The 21,734-nt window shown below is 37.6% G+C and overlaps 1 protein-coding gene across 2 annotated transcripts in view; it reads left to right on the top strand.

Annotated features, from left to right (window-relative positions):
- Nucleotides 1–21,160, top strand: part of ALG14 (ALG14 UDP-N-acetylglucosaminyltransferase subunit) — a 23,519-nt gene extending 2,359 nt beyond the window's left edge. Inside the window, exons 2-4 of one of the 2 annotated variants that reach the window (XM_085303607.1) lie at nt 65–216; nt 5,445–5,567; nt 20,734–21,160. In XM_085303607.1, coding sequence (XP_085159733.1) covers nt 65–216; nt 5,445–5,567; nt 20,734–20,964 — 506 coding nt within the window. In that variant the 3' untranslated portion in view covers nt 20,965–21,160. The remainder of the gene's footprint in view (nt 1–64; nt 217–5,444; nt 5,568–20,733) is intronic. The other variant, XM_085303608.1, reaches the window with a different exon arrangement.
- Nucleotides 21,161–21,734: the final 574 nt, after the last annotated feature.

Raw genomic sequence — 21,734 nt, 5'->3', positions numbered from 1 at the left:
TACAATCTTAGACTTGCGGTTTGGAATGTGGGTTATTTCTTTTTTTTTTTTTTTTTTTTAACAGGTGGGCATACAACAGAAATCCTCAGGTTACTTAGTTGTTTGTCAGAGTCATATTCTCCTAGACATTATATTCTCGCAGACTCAGATAAGATGAGTGAAGCTAAAATACGTTCCTTTGAACAAAAAAGAGCTGAAATTTTCTCCAATTCCCAGGTAACTTGTTAAATATGTTCTTGTAAGATAAACTGATCATAACATGACATAGTAATTCAAGGCACTTTGAAAGTGATTTTTAAGATCAGCATCTATTGTTTGTTTTTTTTGCAGCTATTGATAACCACTTTCACTAAAATTCAGCTGAAGCTGCCTTTCTATACACGTTATTTTTTACATTTTGAAAGTGAACTAGATAAGCACAGTTGATTAATGCTGTATTAGAGACCCAGGAAATGCAAAATAAATACACTTTAAGATAGCATCAAATGCCATTCTTGCTTCCAATTTTCACTGCCACTTTCCTTACTTTCTTTTAAAATGGTCTTTACCTGCTGTTAAACATGTTAATCTTTTTAAAGAAATGAGCAAACGTAATCGTAGTGAAAGTGATTATACATAGAAGGCTACCTATTGCTCAAGAAAAGCACACTGAAAATAAATCTCTTATTAATTTTGTCCACTAGTTAGCCATAAAGTGTTATTTGTAACTGTAAAAATACTGAGACAGAAACGCGGTGGGTTTTTCGTGTTTTAGTTCAGCGTTCCCCTCAGTTACATACACTATTGAAAGAAGTGGTATCTAAAWTGTTCTATCTAATTAAAAACTTCAGAAAACCTTAATTAAAGTTGTATTCTTTTTGTGTGTTACTAGATTGTTTTGTTTTTAAAATTGAGCACTCGTTACACAGATGTTTAGAAAGTGTACAGTACCACTTAGTATCAGATAGCTTTCTGGTTGATGACCTGAACAAATGCTGAATCAGTCTTCTAAATTCCTAAAAATCATACAAGATCGTGAAAAAATTCCATTATCTTTTCATCAGACCTTTGCCTGCTTTGAGCTAATTTGCCATATGATTAACAGACAGCAATATGACTCTCTGCTAATATAAAGTATGATCTGATGTCCAGTGACATTAGTAGAATGATAATAGTTTTATCTWGAAATAAGCCTGTACAATAGAAAGGAATATAGTGACTACATAAATATTAGTCTTTTAGAGCAAGTAGTACAACATACTGTGAATGAATTATTTACATGGTATCGATTTCATATGGTACGTCTCTAATACTTCTGTTGTCTTCTGCAGTACTACTGGAACTAAAGACTGTAGGACTCAGTACTAATGATTTTCAGAATTAGCCCTCTTCAAATAAAGCAAGCGCTGCCAATGTGAGCAACAGACTTACTCAGGAATGACATTTAAAACTTTGTTTATCACCACTTTCAACTTTAAAGATGAGAGTTGTTTGCATACTCCAAGTTGCTGAATCAAGTGAGGATGACTCAGTTTAAAACTCAGCATGGCAAACTCTTCTCTCAGTGCATGCTAAGGATGAAAGCTTAATTAAGAGTGATTTGAAAGTAACTCATCTTCCATCACTGACGTTGGAGGTATCTCTTCTTCAGAGAAATCTTGCTTGGTAATTGGTCATTCACTTAAAGAACCAGTCATATTCACTCATCTGAAAAATGTCCAAACCTAAATTATTAAATTTAAAATATATCTTTTGAGTATTAAAGTATTATGGAGCTTTCATCTAGTTAGTTTTGCTAAGCAGCTTCCCTTCCCTGTCCCCTTCAGCTGCTTGTAGGATCATGTATTTACGTTTTCTTTGGAGATGAAAAGTTAGAGGAACACAGCCAGATAAGAGATGCTCATTTTCCTTTGGCCATTCTTTTTTTCCAATGCACACTGACCACTCAGCAAAAGTATTCAGAGGGAAAATGGAAAATAATTTCCATTTTGCTTCCAATATTTGCTTACTTCCAGAGTGTGCTTTCAACTATGTGTTTTGGCACAGGGTATGTTATAGAGCATAAGATCTTTAGAACTCATGTATTAGTGGCTTCTTACAGCTTTGAATAAATGAATGGGAGAATTCTGAAAAGTACAGCCCACTGTCATTTCTTTATTCTTCTTGTCAAGGAAGTGGCTTTCTCCAGAGCTAAATAGTGAGTGCAAGTCACAGATTGGACAGACAACGGAGTACAACAATAACGAGCTAAAAGAAAATCTGTTTACTCATTTAACAAATTACCATGTAAAAACCACCAAATATAATGAAGTTCTCTTCTTGATCTGTGGTTTACACCTGTCCTAAACCTGCAGAATTCAGGGAGAAGGAAAGGAAGCAGGAATGAACCTCTTGCTTATAAGAAATGAAGTATTGCACTTCTACCTACCAAGTCTCCTGAAAAGAAAATCATGTAGTTCTACCAACCCAAGCATCTACTATGGAAAGTCTCTTGTTGCACTATTGCTTGCCTCCTATTGTTTTCTACTCCTCCTAACCTGTAACCACAGTTGCTCTGTGTGGTTCCTCCACAGCAAATATCCAGGGAACCTTCTGCACGCAGGGTAAAGAATTTGCTTCCCCCCGCTGCCTGCCCTACTGACCAGGTCTAGCAGCAGGGGCAGGACTGACCAGGTCTAAGGACAACTTAGATTTGCTGACTGAAGAACTCAGATCTGCATTTTTCACTGGAGCTTATACCTCCATTTGTCAAATCCTCATGTCTGAGATGGGTAACCAGATTAACTAGCCTTTACATAATGCTAACCCAGCCACACATTCTTTTCCATTTCATGGTTCATGAAAGAAACCATGCAAGGAGACTTTACCCCTCAGCATGACAGGGGGCTGAATAAATCCAATTCCTTTAGAAGAACTTTATTGTGTTCAGTTGAGCATATTATAATAAATCACAGCAGTGGCACAGCTTCTCCTTGCATGCTTGCAAAATAACAACACTAACTGGGTAAAGGACTGCATCGCTGATTTTAAAATTGCAGTACTTCAGTCAGCCCGTTTTGAATTGCCAGTTTGAAACATTTGGCTCAAGAATTGAGGTGGTTTCTGACTCTGCTGAAGAAATAATGAAAAGTAAATTCRACAATAAGAGACTATAGGAGATCAGCTTGTCAATCTCTGATGTCAGACATACTATAAACTCTTCCAGGAAAAGATGCAGGAGGTGCTTAATAATAGTCTCTCCTTAGATGAGAGAGACAAATTGCATAAGCATCTGGTGGTGGTTTTTAAATGAGAAGAAAAAAAAAAATTCCCAGCTTAACATTCAAGAGTTGATTGATATGTGGGCCAAAGTCATAACATAGGAGATGGACACTGGCATTCAAAGTTTCAAGCACGTTTTTTAGATAATATAGATAAAAATCAGTTTGATCTCTATTTGTGTCTTACAAGTAGATTTCTCCTTTGATTCTGCTTGGGATCCCTGACAAGTTTTGCTGAAATCCATTTTCTATGATGAAGAAAATTCTATACAATATGTTTTTTTTTTTGTTTTAAGCAGAGATTGTTTAGCTGCATTCTTAAAGCGAGGCTCTATATAGTTCCACTGAACCCTGATCAGCCTAAAATTGCCTTATCATACATATTTATTGCAGAATTGAATACCATTGTTTGCTCTTTGCCAAAGGGAGCATGGTGAATGCAAAAAAAAATTTTTTTTTGAAAGGCAGCTTCACTGTTAAAATTATTCTATGGTACCATGCTTTAAAAATTGTCTAGATCAAATTAAAACTTGTCTATGTCAAATCTAGAAATTCTGTTGTGCTACATTGAAAACATTCCAGTCTTTCTTCTTTTGTAAGTTTATGAACTTCAAGAATTTTGCATTTGTAGAACAAGATGTAAGTCAATGAAAAAAAAAACAAACTATTTAAAAACTTTTACCTAAGTAAATCTGAATTTTATTCAGGAACTGACATCTTTGGAAAATATTCCCTACAACTACTTTAAGTTCTTACGCACATTTTAATGACAATTATTTATTAAAAGATAACTACAAGGGTCTAAACTTTACTTTCTGGCATTTTTTTTAATCACTTGGTCTGTTCCAAAGCTCTTAAGAAATAGAGAGGTAGTGATAACCAGATTCCTGTAGCAGGGGGCATGTTTATTTTTCCATATGCTGTTGGCAGACTAGTGCAATCAGAGTTTCAACACCTGCAAATAAAACATGTAGTTTGTAACATCTCTTGACACTTTCTAGTATGACAATAATTAAAGCAGTTTATAGCAATGAAATGAGATCATTTCAGTCAAGAAGTTAATATCCTGAATTTCTATGCTTTTTAATAATTCTTTCCATCTTTTATATAAGAAAGCTACCAGTTTTTGTTATTCAATCTTTATTTTTGATGTACAGCTATTGCAACATCATCTTTTCCAGTCACAAATCACCAGGGCAAAGCTGTATCAATTAGAAATGCTGTATTTGAAATAACTGAGGAATTTTCAGTGTTTATGATGACATTCAGGGTCTCTCACTTCCAATACAAGTTCTGCAAGAGCAGTAGTGATCTGGTGTCCCATATGAAGTTAGTGACCATCGTACAGATCTAAACAATGCGTCAACATCACTGAACACTGCGTTGCAGCTAATGTATTTGACTTTCATTTAAAGAGTCAAAAATTTCACTGGCATCAGGACTGCTTGCTGATTTAGCAATGTGTTCTTAGGTGTGATTCCTCTAGGTCAAGGTAAAACTATCTGGGAAGAGTGCAAGAAGCCCAAGTGCTATTAACCACATACTGTGTTCTGAGGCAAAAAGAAAACATCTATGTTTTGTTAATTTGATACCTTTTATACATAGAGAATCAATCCCTAGGAAGAGAAAACTTTTTCTTGAACTTTTTCTCTTTAATGATAAAATGTTCCTTTCTGCTTATTCATGTAAACATTTTGAATGTGCACATTGCATATTATTTTGAATACTCATTGAGCAATCATTTAAAGGAGAGTGATATTTGTCATTACCTTTTTAGTAGTATGCATTGGACATTGATAGAGAAAAGTTATTTTCTTCAGGGAAAAGACAGAAGAGAGTCATATTGTTTGGACTGCATCTAATCAAACCTAGAAATATGTCTCACTAACCACTAGGTGGGGTACAAAGTTAACATACTGCAAATGAAGTTGCTCTAGCTAAGTTGTTTATTAAGTTAGGAATGTTTTAAAGTAACAGTAGAAGAGATTAAAAAAATAGATGCATAGTTCTGGTATTTTGTTGTACTATTTTGCCAGAAGTGCTACACATGACACTAAATAAGGCACCTAAGAAAAGATTTCATATCAAACACTTCCAAACTAATTTACCCAAAAAAGAGTTGGCACCAGTAGGTCTAATAACTTTATAGAAAAACAACAAAATTCCTAGAGAAATAACAATTCAGCTTATCATGCTCTCTTCCAGTTCACCCTTGATCGCATTCCCAGAAGCCGCGAGGTTAGACAGTCTTGGACCTCCTCCATGGTAACAACTCTGTACTCCATACTTTATTCCCTTCCTTTGACCTACAAACTGAAACCAGATTTGGTAGGTAAAGTAAATCTTAATTGAGAACTTGCTGATCTGCTGTATAAAATTTGGAATATCATTTGGAATATCAAGATATTGCAGACTGTATCTGTCATGTATGCTTAGATTTACAGTTCACAGGAAAATATTTCTGAATATAAAATTAAAGCTGAAACAGAGATAGTAGCGATACAATAAGAAACAGAGGAAGGATTGCACTGCTGATGAGTTAGGATATCAAATACCAGTTTCCACCCCCCCCCCAGCATTTTGCAAGCAACTTCATAGTTTGTTACTCCCTTGTAAATGCTAGTAGAGCTGGCATAAACAAGGTCGCAGGTTCCTGATAATATCTCTTCAGGATTGCAACAGCACAAACTGTGCTTGAAATCCTGGTTATTCTGTTGACTGATCTTACTCCTAAAATGGTATGACCAGTCTGGAACAGGCAGATTCAGATCAGCAGAAATACATACAAATTCAATTCTTTTGCTTACACGGACTTTTCAGCTACATGCAGGTTTATTCAGTCTCTGGCTGACTGGCATTCATTATCTCATCTAGTGACAAAAAACAGTTACTGCTGAAGTGGCAACTAGATTAACAAAACAGATATTTCAGAGTTAATATGAGAGTTAAAACACAGTGCATTAAACTCCAGAGTTTCAGTCTTACAATTCTTTAGGAGAAATTTCATTAAAACAAGTCTTTTCGTAGAGCTGCAGTCATTTTAAGGTGTCAGATATCCAAGCCTGAGTTTTTAAAAGACATTATTTTAACAGAATTTCAAATCAAGTTTTGTGGGGTTTAAGATATTTGAGTGAAGCCTGTATAAACATATGCAGTTACAAGATCTTTTTCATAATTTAGTAGCAGCGTGTATACCCACAGAGGATGCCTGTAAGCAGGTTTCTTTAGCTCTCATTGTGAACTGTATTACTAATTCTGAAGAGGGTCAACTATATTTGTGCTCTTTTGAACATTTATAGAGGTTCCTGTGAATTATTTCATCTAATTGGCTTCAATAGTACTGGTCAGTTCCTATCAGGTGGAAAGCTACTTGCTTGCCAGAGTTTCCAGAACAGTTTAGGGCACAAAACAACAGAAGTAACTTCTTTGCAGTTCTTGTTTTTCTAGCCCATTCTGAAAACTGGAGACCAGGGCAAAGTTGGGAGGGAGGAAGAGCTAGCTTGCCCCTCCCCCTCTTCTTTTTACAGTGGCTTTAACTCGTGGGGGGAAAATAGAGGGCTCTTTACATGAAGCAGACATAGGTAAGGAAAGTAACAAATAGTTGAGGATCACCTTGCTACACTACTGTTTGCATTTAATATATGTATAAATTTTATTAGATTATTTTTGCAAATGAACTTGACTGGGACATCCCACTTTGTAGCTTAATACCTTACCAAAATTGTCAACAGAACACATCATAGAAGAGCAGAAAGTTACTAACAGTGCATGGTTCCTCTGTTTACCAGAGGAATTTAAAGTGATAGCAAGGTTTACCTCTACCATTATTAGAACTAGTACTGGAGTTGATAAGTTACAGTAGATCAAGAGAGCCCCTAATGCTTTTGAAAAACACTTGTCCTTGTAAAATTATTAATGAATTTTAGCAAGGTTCTTAAGCCTTTTGTGGTATTTAGATGAACCAACGTTTCAAAATTCTATCCAAAGGTTTCTTATGGATGGTTACATACTGGGTGGAGGGAAAGGAGCAAAGGGAGTTTCCAAATATTTTTTGCCAGGCACCATTATCAGCAACAATAGCAGCTGGTACTGCTGCTGGCAGAAATATCTCCAGCTTTATGCTGAATCTTACACAACTTGAAAGTTGGTTGCATATTGCCAGTTGTATGCATATCATAGTTTAAGAATTCTTTAAAATACAGCAAGTCAGAGAGCTTGTAAAGATTTTAGGATATTTCTCAAAGAAAAGTGATRTAAAGATGAAAATGCCTCACACTGCCAGTGAAAAGATTTTGTGCTGTGTGTGAAGCAACTGCTAATGTTTAACTGCCCTTAGCTGAAAGTGTTCTTAGCGAACGGCAGCTCCCCCTACTTGTGGGTGAACATAACAGTAGTTTAAAGACCTAGAAAGGGTGAAACAAATGCTGGAGTTCACAGGATTCTTCTATAACTCTTGGCACAGAAATCAACACCCAAGTTTAGAAAAAGCAAGCACAGTATTACATTATGCTTCATATTTTTAAACAGTAGAGCATACTAAAAGCAGTCTAGGCAACTGCTTTTGTTAAACTGCAGAAAAAGACGATTGGATTACTTCTAAGTTACTTATATCCAGGAGCAATCCTGAAATCCTTACACTTGCTTCTAGGGTCATCAGAAAAGTGTATATGTTTGAGGGCTGTAAGATCCATCCTTTGATTGAAGTCTTCTCTGGGCACCTGAAAGCTGGAGAAAAGCAGTACTGTTGCAGTTTCAGTTATCAAGGAATGCAGGACAAGAGTACTGCAAGGGGAGGCTGTGAAACCATTAGGTGCAGAAAAGGGAGGTGTGAAACCATTTGGAGCAGATAAGTTCAGGCTGGCATAACTAGTGCATCTCTGGAACCAAAATAGGCGCAAAGGGAAGGCAGCAAACCTAGCTGCATAGGAGTTACTTTGTATATCCTTATTTATGTGAGCACTGGCCCCTCTTTGTATCTCACTTTGGTCTTCTGACAAAGCTCCTCTTAGGTTACTTTGCCTGAGAAAGCAGTTTCATCTAACTCTTCTTCAAGATACTGAATTCAGAAAGAATGGAACATCTCCCAGGAGACCTGCGGACTTGCAGGACTCACCCTATGCTTAAAACAGGTCTTCAGAGAGTTTAAAAAATGTAAAAGTTTTAGTTGATCGATTTGAGATCATCTCCAAGGTGCCCATTTCTGAGTTACACACATCTACACTCTGCAAAGTTAAATCCTTCTAGAGATATGAAACCAAGTAACAAGATTAAGATGCCAGAAGCAAAGATCAACTTTTGCTCTTACAGCCAAGTACCAGAATTCTAGAGATGCACCTTCAGTACACTGGCACTTGCATTTATCCCAGGCAGTTTTTATAGCATGTCTGTCTTTGATAGGCTTCCTACGCAGAGGCCTAAAATTCAGAGAAAGTTCAACTTGTGCCAGCACACTGTTCACACCTTCCTTGCCCCTAGAAAAATTTTCAAACTATTCATCGGTTGCAGTTAGCTTTAATATGCAATCCTAGCCTCAAAGACCATAAATTCTTACTGTGAAAATGGGCAGATTGTCAGAGAAGCGAGATTAATGCCTTCATTGAGAAGGAAGGCAAAGAGGAGACTTAAAACCCAGATAAGACATCAGAAGATCTATTAACTAGGAAGAGGTGCAAATCCTTCTTAGACAGTTACAGGGAAAAAAAATACACAAGCTGAGAGATTTCCCCAAAGCTAGAGAGAATTACTGGATCTCACATAGATTATTTGATGTCCAAGAAGGACTAAGCCAATGTTCGAGCTTCTCTACAATATGCCTCAAGTCGGTCAGGAAGTTCAAGGTCAGAGGAAACCACTCTTCAGTTCTCTTGCTGCTTTCAGAACTATCCTCCTCGTCTCTGAGCTGATTTACCAACCCTGAAACCAGGTCTTCAGGTGATCTAGCACTTTGGCCAGGTCACAAATATGCCAGTCATTCTGGCATATCCAAAATACCAATTGAACACGAAGGATAAACATGAACCATGCAATAGAAAGCTGTACAGAGATTGCATCCAGTCCTCATTTTCAACCGTATTTGGGCTAGGTCATAACTGGGTCAACGCTGTGCTTTCCATTAATATAATGATATTTTTTCTAGCATTGTGCAAGAATATTGCGTAAGGCTCAATTCATTACTGCATTGTGCATGCTAGACCCTTAGAACTAGACTTTTGCTTTCTGAGTATACTCTTCAGTGGATCCTGCTGTCTCAGCGCTCTGCAGAGCCTGAGACAGCAGTGATCTGAAAACATCTGCCTATTTGGGGAAGCCTGTGTTAAACTAAGCAAAGGTGGCCATACTTTCACATTAGGGCCTCCTTTGCATGGGAGATCTCTAGCGAGTAGTTTTCATTTGTACAGCAAGTGAAACAAGTTCTGCTTTCTACCTCCCCCCCCTGCTATCAACTGAGTGGGACTCTCCTTTTTAAACTACTTTCTAGAAGCTTAAAATCTTTGTTTTAATGCACAGCTGATTATGGCTCTAGCAGCCTGCTGATTCTGTTATGACTCATATGAAGCCTGGATATCCCATCATACATGCCTGGTCCCCAGACTGGTTAAATGCACAACAACAAGCTTTTTAACTGTTACAGAAATATTCACACAGTAAGCTATATGAAAGGAGATCATTATTTCATTTAGCTGAGATTTTCCGTTCTTTGTACCATGCTCAAAATGTCTYAAGTTCATAGCACTTTAACAAATTGCTATGATGAATAATAAGTTATTGTCCCTAATATCACGATTCTTATTAGATCTTTGTAGAAAAACAAAATCTGGGTGCTGGCCTTATTTCTCTATTCACTTCTTAACAAGTGAACTTTGTATAACGTAGTATTAATAGGATACGGTACATTCTCATGTACACTAAATCTTTCTGCCTAACTTACAATTCTTTTGGTCCAGATTGCTTTTATACTACGTCCCAACTACCATTGTTCTTCTATGATCAAAACAGTCAAAATAAACACATCAGATTAAGATGATCAATGCTATAAATTGCATAGTCTAGAAAGAAAATAAAGTTAAGCCATCCAAAGTTACATTGGAGTCTTCTTTGCCCCTCCTCTATCTTGTATCTTGTGTGCTGTGTGCAGCTACCCTGCAGCCACAATGTAAATTTACCCTCTGCCGAGCACAGAAACTTCCAAAGATATTCCAAGCTAGTTTGGTAGCTCTATAYTGCACTACTATCATTTCTATGACTACATTTAGATATACCTATACACACCACTTTTCTATACTTGGTTAGGAAAAACAAAACAAAAAACCCCCACAAAACTCACAACAACCTTGCTGAGCTTGTGCACAAAACCATTCACCTGAGAGGTAAGTGAACTGGGGTGTCGGGAGAACAGCAGTAGCAGTAAAGGTGAAGTGAGATCTTAGCCAAGTTTAAACTAAAGACTGATCCATCTTAACCCATTACCTATGTCATGAACCTAACAAATATCCTGGTCTTCCTGTCACACGACTTCCACAAACACTGTACACCATTGTTTCGAGTAAATAGCCTCGCTAAATCTGGCCACTGAACCGGATCACTGGTATCCAGATGCAGACTGCTAGCTGCTCCAGGTTTTGCATTGCAGAGAAATTGCAGGCAGGTATTTGATGAGGGTTCTTGCTATACAGTGATTAGGCAGTAGCCTCCTAAAGATATTTATGTACATGTAAAATGTCACTGTTTTAGCTAACCTAAGATACCTATTTCAAGTTTTAACTAAATGAGCACATGACAAACACACTGAGATTTGCAATTAAAGAATGATTTTAAGTCATTATTAGTAATACATATAACTATATTTAGCAATCTTCAGATTTCGTTTCCCTTTTCCTTTTGGGTAGTACTGTTACCATAATTAGCAGTACTCTGTGATAGCTACGAAATGAGATACACCATTAGTTTTTAAAATAGATTCTAAAATCTTATTTTGTATTGATAGTATTTTGGGGGGGCACTCTAATCTAAAGACTTAAAGGTTCTAGCTTAGCTAGGGTGACACTCAGAGTGACAATGGCTTCCTGAAAGTATTGTAGCTAGTGTCCATAGCTGCAAATGTAGTTTACTAGCTAGCATTTCATTTGCTTGACAAARAGCCCCTTTAATTGTATTATGACCATCTTTCTCATCCACAGAAAGTCAAGTCTCCTGTGCTTCCCACTAATTTATCAGCAACAGCAATAAACCAGAAACCCATTCCACAGCAACGTGTATAAGTAGGGAATTCATTCTCCAGCCTGCCTCTGCCTTCATAATCTTGTTCTTCTTTAAACAACCTTTTGTCCATCTCCCGCAATTTCTTACTAGACTCAGTTCCTGTGCCCCTGTTTCTTCACACTCTTCTTCTGGCAGAGATAATGATGTTTGGTTGATCCCACCAACAGTCAGGCTGTGGATTTAAAATTTAATAACCAGCACAAACATTCTGGCAGATTCAAGCATTAATGCAGTTTTACMACCATCATTTACTATTGTTTATGATTGTTTGGTTGCATCTTTCTCATTTTACATTTGGCAGCTAGGCCAGAGAACATGCTGGGCTCACATGTCCCATTCTGCTCCCACATACCTGCAGAAGCAACAAATATGTGGAGGGATACAAAAACTCCACAGGTTTTTTCCTCCTCATCATTACCTTTCACCTAAAATACAGGGGCAGTTGAGAAGGATGCCTAAGGTTAGGTTCATCATCCAAAACAAACAAGCAGAAAAAGTCAAACCCGCATGCTTCTGCATGGATACACATCTAAATTCTCAAAACTTTCTTCTCTAAGCTGTTGCCTAACTCTTGAGRCTCTTAATTATCCTGGTTATCTTCCTTTTTATCAGTAAAGCCCCTAGGGATACCCAGAAAGAGTCCTGAGTTGTTTAACTCTTGACAGTTGAATAGCCACATACATAGCTCACTCCTGAGATCCAGTTACCAGGAGCGTCTCTCGCTGCTTTGCATATGGCAGCTGATCCAAAGTACGTCAGCTGGGCCCTTTCCCTTGGCTCTTGCCCCAAGCTTAGTAACTCAGGGCCAGGCAACTACATGCCTGGGGCGCAGATGTGACAATGCTCAGCACTGTCACATATAAATCCTGCTGCAGATCTAGTCCCTAGTGATTTCATGGAGCCTCTGCTTTTCTCCTCTGGAAAAATCTACTGGATAGGATTTTTATCTCCCTTACCCACCCTGTTTTAAAGGGAAAGCGAAAGAGTTATGGATGCTCCCTAATGTATTTTATCTATGATGAAAATAATAATCTCAGCTAAAGCTGAAAAAAAGGTAATGCAGATTAGAAACTCAAGTGCAAGGTTTCCTCATTTAAGAGGTTGCTCCCGTCTTCCCCACTCTGGCAGTCACTAATCTTACTTATCCTGGTTAGGTAATCTGCCTCTAGGACCATGCATGTCTCTGCTTGCTCTGAAAAGTACCTCACCTACTGTGGCTATTAGGTGATAATAAAAAATGCCATACCAGCAAAATGCCCAGAAGTAGACTAGGARTGTTTTCAAGGCAATACTACAAACTACTGACTAGCTTGAGCATGAGCTGTTGCTATAGAATACAATAATAGTTACATTTTGTACTTTTGGTCATTCAAGTGATTTAGAAGATCAAAATGTATCTATTCAATTCCACTTTAATTAATTGATTTACTTCAGACTACACAGCTAGAGAGCTAAACTAGAAGAGCTTCAACAAGGACACTCTCTCCCACAGGCTTAAGTAGATGAGTTAAGTTTACATTATTAAAAATACCCACAAAAGCTAACTTTTATCACTAGAAATCCCTTTGTCTCTTAATTTCTTGTTTCTCTYGTTTTTCTGATTATCAGATAAACTTATATTCCCTAGAAGATCTGTTTTTACCTTTACTTCTACATAAACCARCTTCTGAAACTTTTTAGAAGTATTCATTATGAAGAAATAAACTGCTACATCTGAACATATTAAAAATATAATTCTACTCAAAAGAAAATAAAGACATACATTTTATCTTGCTCTCAGGATACACTAATAAGTCAAAATGCATACCAATCATAGAATTGGTAAGGTTGGAAGGGACCTCTGGAGATCATCTAGTCCAACCCTCAAACAAATGGCCCATATGGGGATTGAACCCACWACCTTGAYGTTATTAGCACCACACGCTAACCAATTGAGTAATAAAGGTAACATTTTCCATACCTGGTGATCTTCRTTGAGATGAATCTATGGGAATCTTGATCCACTTGCATGAGGGATAAATTATGGTTTTCTGCGTCTTAAATTTGAAAATACCAATGTGCAGATGAAGTAAACAATTTGCCCCAACTCCCATGGCAAGTCCACAGCAGARCCATGAGCACAACCCAGGTTCCTTGACTTTCCAGGCTTGCATCTTGATCACAAATTCACAATGTAGATATACTTACAATTAAAAGTTGAAACATTTATTCACTGATGCTTTTGTTAGTTTAAGTTTACAATTAAAACAGTCTCTRTTACTAAGAGAGCTGCTCCCAAAACTACAGGGATGTAATGCTTGTAATTCTGTTCCCATAGACTGCAGCTGATGTTCAGGATACACTGAGCAGTCAGCTGGATCACATCCTTGAGAACAGCTAACAGCTGAGAGCAAGGAGCCAGATCATTCCTACTTGTGTAGGCTACTTAGKACTTCTGTAGGTAACAAAAAGATTGCTCAGCTGGATATGTGACTTTRTAGAGCATTAATGTGAAGTTTTCAAAACCGTAAAATAATAGTAAAAGCATGTGATGATGATGCTGTAATTTGCATAGCAATATACAAATGAATTAATTGAGAAATCTCTCTTACTTCTTGTGTCACAGAAAAAAATAAAAATTGCAAAAAAAAAAAAAAACTAAATATACACAAACATTTGCAGTTACACTCTGAAATCATGATTACACTCCTGAATTACACRTTCCGTGGTGTAATTACACCCTTGAAGTGTCAAAATCCTAGATCCTACCAGATGAATGCAATGGTTCAARACTAGCTCTGATGAAAGGAAAATAATATTTTATTATCGTGTTCCTGTTAATTTTTATTTCAGTGTCTTAGACCCTCTTCTCAGTTTGCATTAAATCTGTCTGTTCAGCTTCTCAGTTTTTAAGCGTTTTAATCACTCTGTGCCCTGTTTCCCTTGTTTCTCAATGATCCTTTGGGTAATGCTAAGGTCAGATTTGCAGTTTCCTGAAGAAGGCTTTGTTTGTGTCGTCTGCTCCTTGTTAATTTTCTGTATTTATATTTCACTGAATTATGTTTGTTTATTGTTATTTCTGCTAAGGCCTTTGTGAAAGTTTTTTTTTTTTTTTTTTTTTTTGGTGGGGGGGTGTCTGTCCTTGTTTCTGGAATTTTCTAAAGCTGATTTTTGTGAGGTTTTACAACTTGCCACAATTCTCCATTTTTTTATTTATATAACTGCAGCTCTCAGTGGCACAAAGTTTGGATGTCTCTAACTAGAAACAAGCAATTAAAATAAAATACAATTCACAGATTACAACTCCTTTAGTCCTTTGGCTGCTYTCTATAACTAGTGTATCTCCTTGCTGACCTTTGAAAATTCATTCCAAAGCCTGGATTCACTTCACCTAGCAAGCCAGAAAGCCACTAACCTGTCACTTGCTTAACTCAGAGTCTAAAACGAGAAACTGAAAATATCTTTGGCTTAGGAGCTTTGTCAGATTTTTAGGTGGTCTGATTTGTTGATCTGAGCTGAATGAGATGGATTTATACTGCTCCTTATTTTTGATAGAAAATTAAGTATTTTCATAATTTTTTAAATCAAGCCTTGCAAACAGGCACACTTTTTTCTTAAGTCTCTTTTGTGAGTGGATGACAGTATACTCATTTTTCAAAATTCTCTTTTCCTCTGTGCTAACTTCTTTCTAATTGTAATTCAGACTGATTTCCCATTTCCTCTCTCTCCCGTGCTTGCTTGCTTGCTTTTTTTTTTCTTCTTTTTTTTCCTCTTTCCCTTTCCTTTTCCCTTCCCTTCATTTAGAATATCAGGAACAGCTATTCAGATTCCCTTGGMTTTTCCAAGAAACCTCAGAGGTATCGTGTGGACTTTCATTTCCCAATAGGGAGAACAGTTACTTTCTGTTCCCAAATGTTAATTAGCCATTGAAATGAAGTATGTAGCAAAAAAGGGGGTTTAAGCAGTCCGGCAAAAATGCAAGCAAAATAAAGTTATTGTTAATATGTAACTTTTTAGGCCCACAATTCTTGCTAGGAAACAGAAGATAGAAGATACCTAACTGATTTTTTTCATACCTTGTTAAAGAAAAGTCTGTTTACTTGCACAGACCTACAAAGATCATGTGATRTCAGCTGCACAGGCGCTGATTTTTCGGCGCGTTTTGTATCACCGCGGCTGTGGCCGTTCTCCCCGCGGCCCGTCCCCTTGCTCCTGGCCGGTCGCTGCGGCGCCTGGGGAGCGGGCGCTGCAGGTGCCCGCGCAGGGCGCCGGCGCCCCCAGGGCCGCGCTGCGCCCGCAGCCGCCGGCGCCCGCTCTCCCGCTGCCGTCCGGGCGGCCGCGGCCCGTCTCTGCGGCGAGCCGCAGGCGGGGGCTGTTTCTCACGCGAGTCAAACCTCACCTCGTTCTGCCACGCTCCGCTAGGTTTGGGGGGCCTTGCCGTGTCCTTTTGATTATTGTAATTTGGGAACACATGCAGTATTCAAATGCTTTTTCATTAAAGATACAAGCAAACATATGTTTACAGATGTATGAAAACTGCAGGTTTTCTGCTTTATGCATTTTGTTTTAACCTGTGGCCTGCATTTAATCTTGAGCTGTGGTGTCAGTGTTACAGCTAGTAAGCATCACTGCGCTACTCTGTTGCATTCACCAACTCCAAAGCAGTTTTCAGCTGAATGGTGCTACCTGGCAGTTCGCTGTGTGCCAGCTTGCTTTCTTTTAACAGCTGTAGAAAATACCCAAAATGGAAAGGCAAGAACTATTTATTCCATTTTGTATGGAATTAATAAGAAATTCCATTTTTATGTGGAAGTAACTAATAGAAAATTAGATTTAGAGTGAGAGTTGCTAAGTCTAAATATTATACACTACTTCTTTCCTTTTAAATCTCCATTAATGTACTGATGAATTTGTTTACTGTACTGTTTAAAGTCTGGTTACATTGAATTGCTAGAGGATTTTAATATGTAGGATTATTTTATAGGCCTAACTGTGAAGTCTGGCAACCAGTGAGCCAGCTTAACAATTATCTGGAAATTTCTTTTCATTCAAGGAGACTATAAGTGGAAAGGAACCCCACTGCCCTCTTGGCTTCTAGAAAACTCCCTTACAACTTGTTGGCAGCAAAGCTAGATAGCCCAGTGACCAGGCAAGTCCTTGGACTGTTGCAGTTTAAAGAGGTAAAAAGGGTGATACAAAACTTGTCTTTGACCCCTTCTTTCCCTCTTTCTGCTCTATCACTGAGGAAGGCTGAACCAAGCACATCAGAGCTGTGGAGACATCTCTCATGCAAGGCAAATATTCTGCAGGCGGTCTTGTAGCTAAGGTAAATAGTATTGAGAAACACCCTGAGTAGCCTGATTGACCTTGCAGAGGCCCTGGTCCTTTCTTGCCCAATAGATGCTTGCTTCTGCTCCCTGCATACTAATTTCCACTGGATTCACTGAGAGCTATTTAAATTCTGCTGGAAGGTATAAAGCAAAAACCTTGATCTTTTCAAGATGGAAGACACCATTTTCTCCAGGATTTTGACCTGTCTTTTGCAATTCATTAGTARAACATCACATCTTCTCTTGTATGTTCGGAGAATGCTGTAGACAGATCAGGTCTTTTCCACCTTTGTGAAAAGTTTGTTTGCTGCTATGAGCTGAACAGCAGTATTTCTAGGTCGTAGATCCCATAATGWTTCCTCTGCTTCATAACAGACATGCTGGTTTTCCCAGAAATGTGGGATGTGATGTGTGTGTGATGTCAAATTCCAGATGGTGGAAAGGCCATTCTTGTCTCCTGGTGACAATAAGCAAGGGAGGACTGGTCAGGCAGGATTTTTGGAGGGGAATTGCCACTCCAACACGTCAGCAACTGTTGCAATTCCAGGTAGGACATGTCTCTAGACATGCACTGAAGGTTAACTGAAGGTTAATTTTTAATGATCAGAAAGATTGATTAGTAGTTCTGACTGCTATCATGATCATGACCTCAAATTTGGATAGGGATCTGTTCGTCCACTGGGTTCAGCGGGTTTATATCAGAATCACCTTCAGGGGGAGATTCCTAAAAGCAAGGACTACGGAGTATGGATATTCATTGTCAGAGTATTTTATGGGCATTTTTCCCTACAGAGATCCTTTAAAGCCACATCTGCTCTGTTTTGGTTGAAGGGGTATGTGTGGGAGAGAAAAGAGCAGATGACGTAAGAGCAGTATCATTAGATCATATTTTGAAGAGATTACTAGTCCATAGTTTGCCTCACTGCCTGATCTTTTTTTTTTTTTTTTTTTTTTTCCCCAGTGAATCAGAGGGCATCTGAGCAACAGCTTGCTGGTTAAATGAATTAAAATGGGAGTATCATATCCAAACCTGCTATAGTAAAGGTGTTTTACTAGAATTTTGTTTGAACAACCCCATTTAACATTATTTCATTATGTGGTCTTTGAATACACTTACATGAGTTTGGAATTCATTCTAGCACAGGCCTTTGTGCGTGGATCTAGCCATGAAAATTCCAGCTACCAAAAGGACTAGAGCGGTTGGGCAAATTTAATAAAGGTGGAAAGTAGGATGAAGTATCTGGAACAGTGGCTTAATAAAGACCATGGTTGTAATAATTCAGCTTTTTATAAAGCCAATTCTATCATCTTCAACTGCTGAGATGAGGAGAATGGTAGGATTTCTACCTGACTTGAATCCTATCTGTGGCCTTCATGCTTTGTGTCAGATTGTGGAAGGTAGGGGAATGCTGTGAAACTTTGCCCTTGCTTTAGCTAACTAGATTGAGTTTTCATAGTAGATAGAGACTAAAAGAAAGCAAAGTCAGTATAAGTCCAGAATGAAGACTGTTGAAAGGATGCCTGGAAATAGGGATGCAGAGGGAGAAAGAATACTGAGAGAATAAAAAGGAAATGAGAGAAGAGAGGTGGCAGACATCACAGAGGGCCAGCAGAGTGGAATGGAAAATGCTGAGGAAAGAACAAGGGGGTGGATGGGGTTGTGGATCAGCAGAAACAGGGCTTGGGGAGTGATGAAAAGAGGACAGAGTGTTTGCACTCCAGGTAGCGCAACTCAAGGAAAGGGTCAATGGAGTCTTCTATTCAGCAGTGTTATGTATTTCTATCTGCCCACTTAAATTCTGAACTTGAAATCATCAGTCCAACTGAGTGCTCAACTCAACACTTAAGAAAAATGAACAAGACTAGGGGTTGATAAGAATCTAAAGAAAAAAAAAAGTAAAAACAAGCAAAAAGGGTATTTGTGACTGTTTCAGTGCCACGTACACACTTGCCTGACACAGATCAGATTCTACAGCAGACATACTGGGTTTTTTTGTCTGTAGACCCAGAAAAACACTCCTGGTTGTTTCAGCTGCCTATGTTTACCGTACAGTCACAAATGGTGCTCCTAAGTAGAGATACCCAAACATACTTTACTTTAGATACCAGTAGCAATCCAGCTGCAGCAGGATCAACATCAATGCAAATTAATCTAACCTGTCAGGAAATAGGGCAAAATGTGTGGTTTAGTTCACAGGTATGGAGGAGTTTCTTTGAAATGCTAAAAGAGCATGTGGTTGGTTTATGCTGTTATATGACAAGCCAAATGTATAAAGAATGGATTTTCATTCTCACCAAACTGTAAAGTAGGTTTTAAGACTTGACGTGCATTTAGTTGAAAGCAAGTTCATCAGGAGGTTTGAAATGAGTATATTATTCTGATTTCGGAAATCTAGTATGCAAAGTAGATTTATTATACTTATTCTCTTAGCCGTATAATCATTAACATAAAAGAATTACACTTGCAGTTTTCTCATACAAGTAAAGTTACTATTTGTGAGTGCTAATATGCTAAAAAAGCCTTCTCTAGATTAAAACAATATATATAAAGGTACTTCAAAGAGACTTCGAAAAAATGTCAGCAAATCTTGTATTAGTCAATTATTTAGTTAAGATCAATGGTAAAATCTGATAACAATTTTATGTACAATATTAAGTTCTGTTGATTCTGATGAGAAAATACTGTGTTACGGTTGTCATGTCCTCAAACTAATAGATTTCTGGGGCAATCTCAGAGGCAAAGGAAGGCATATGTAAGAGAGAGTTTGGCACTCAACAGCATCAGAAACTACTGCCTTTAACAGACCCAAGGTATTGTTAACAAGCTTATCAGTGGTATCTTGCCCCAAAGCAGGGGAGGAAACATTCTGGAGTATATTTGCTGCAGCCATGTAAGAGAAACTCTGTGATTTTTTTTTCCCTCCCACCAAAATAGTATCTTTCACAAGCTGGTCAACTTGGAACAAAAATGTAAGTTCATAGGCTATAGGGCCATGATTTTATAAAAGAACTCTTTATTTTCACATAACCCCCAGCTGTGCAGAAAATGCTGATTACATGGTAGWTGTTAGATTTAGTAAGAAATTCCTTGCCTGAAATCAAGGTACTTTTACTCATAATTCAGATTCCGAAGTAGAGTGCCTAGCACACTGTGGTTTAATGCCTTTTAATTTTAAGCAGTCTTCTCTTCAATTTACCAATGTATAAAAATGAAAGTTCACTTCCTTTAATGTTAATATTTGTAAGTGAATTTAAGATTCTCTGCTGACAAGCACATGACAGGCACATAGAATTAAGCATATTTAAGGAAGGTGTTTTGGTAAATACAAGTGTTTGCTAAAAGAAGAAAGAAAAAATCCAACAGCTCTGCATATGAGCTAGTATATTTTGATGAAGGTCTAATTCGCCAGCACATTTTTGCTGAACGCTAAGTGTTTTACTGACTTAAGCCAAAGTCCAAGAGGTTTATATCTGGATCCCAGGTTTAGTAATCCTAATTAAACTTTTTTGGCCTTATTATGCCTTAATCTGTACTGAAATCTCATATTTGATATAACACAAAGCTGTTATTGAGGATGGAGACTGTTGTAACTGTATTCCTAGGAGCCAAGGAATGCTGCTTCCTTGTTAGCAGATTAACTGACCTGTCTCAGAGCTCTTCTCCTCCTCCTTGACATGTAAAGAAGTACGGCCTTTTTGCAGCTACTTTGAAATCATTCTGTTGATTTGTCTTTTTTTTCTTTAAACATTCTCTTGACCTCTTCTAGATTTTAATACATCTTTAGAAAATGTATTAAAAGAAGATGATGTAATACATCTTCTAAAGATGTATTAAAAACTAAAAGATAAGGACATGTACACTCTTGGCTCTTTACCATATGAAAAATTCCCTGATTTACTTTTGTAAAATATTTCATTTCTTTTAGATATTGTGCAATGGACCAGGAACATGTGTTCCTGTCTGTATATCCGCTCTACTTCTTGGGCTTCTAGGATTAAAGAGAGCAATCATTGTGTACGTAGAGAGCATCTGCCGCGTGGAAACTTTATCCCTCTCTGGAAAGATTCTTTACTACTTTTCGGATCACTTCATTGTTCAATGGCCTGCTCTAAAGGAAAAATATCCCAAGTCAGTATATCTTGGTCGGATAGTGTAACAACAGAAGACATGTGTTACCTAAAATAAACTCAGAAAGCTCCTCACTTTTTTAACATATTTTAATGTTAAAATAAATTGTAATTAAAATTGTAATTAAAAACAATATTTTAACATAATTTATTTTCAAAATTCTTGTTAAGAAATTAGGCTGGTATTGGAAAAGCAGACAATAATAAAGATATCTTTACATTAAAGTACATTTTTGTGTAGGTGCATTTATTGCCATCACATAGGACTGTTCACCAGTACCCCTTTATTGCTTTAAGTCTATACTGTCTCTGTTTTCATCTAATTTTCCTGCTATGTGAATAGGAATTTTTGTCTACAAATAAATATGGGAGGTTGTATGAATTGTAACATTTCCTGTAAGGAAACTTTGTGTAGTTTTCTAAATTGTAAGAAACAAAGTCTTGTTTTAACACAACAGACTTTATTTCCTGTATGCTAGCAGTGAAGTCCCTCGTGAATCCTTAGAGTATAAAGGAAACAGTTACATTAAGTTGGCTTCATGACAGCTTGTACTCTACAGTCCTCCAAAACCCCAAAGCATTAGACTGGTATCATTTTTCCTCTAGGCTTGTGGAAGCTGGCCCTGTAATCTATAGTGCATCTCTGAAAATTCTTGCTCAGTTCTAAAGATAAATAAAAAAGGTGACAAATGTCATGCCACTGGCACAGTGTTTATAGATTTAAGAAGTGCTTTCTCCCAAGTTTACATGCAAAAATCCTTAGCAGGTTTACGTCACAGAGAGCAAACTGTTGCTTGGG

The sequence above is a fragment of the Rhea americana genome, unplaced genomic scaffold, assembly GCF_003343005.1.
Source record: "Rhea americana isolate MKP2758 unplaced genomic scaffold, rheAme1 scaffold_2, whole genome shotgun sequence".
Classification (NCBI taxonomy): domain Eukaryota; kingdom Metazoa; phylum Chordata; class Aves; order Rheiformes; family Rheidae; genus Rhea; species Rhea americana.
This window is presented reverse-complemented; position numbering and strand designations above follow the sequence as displayed.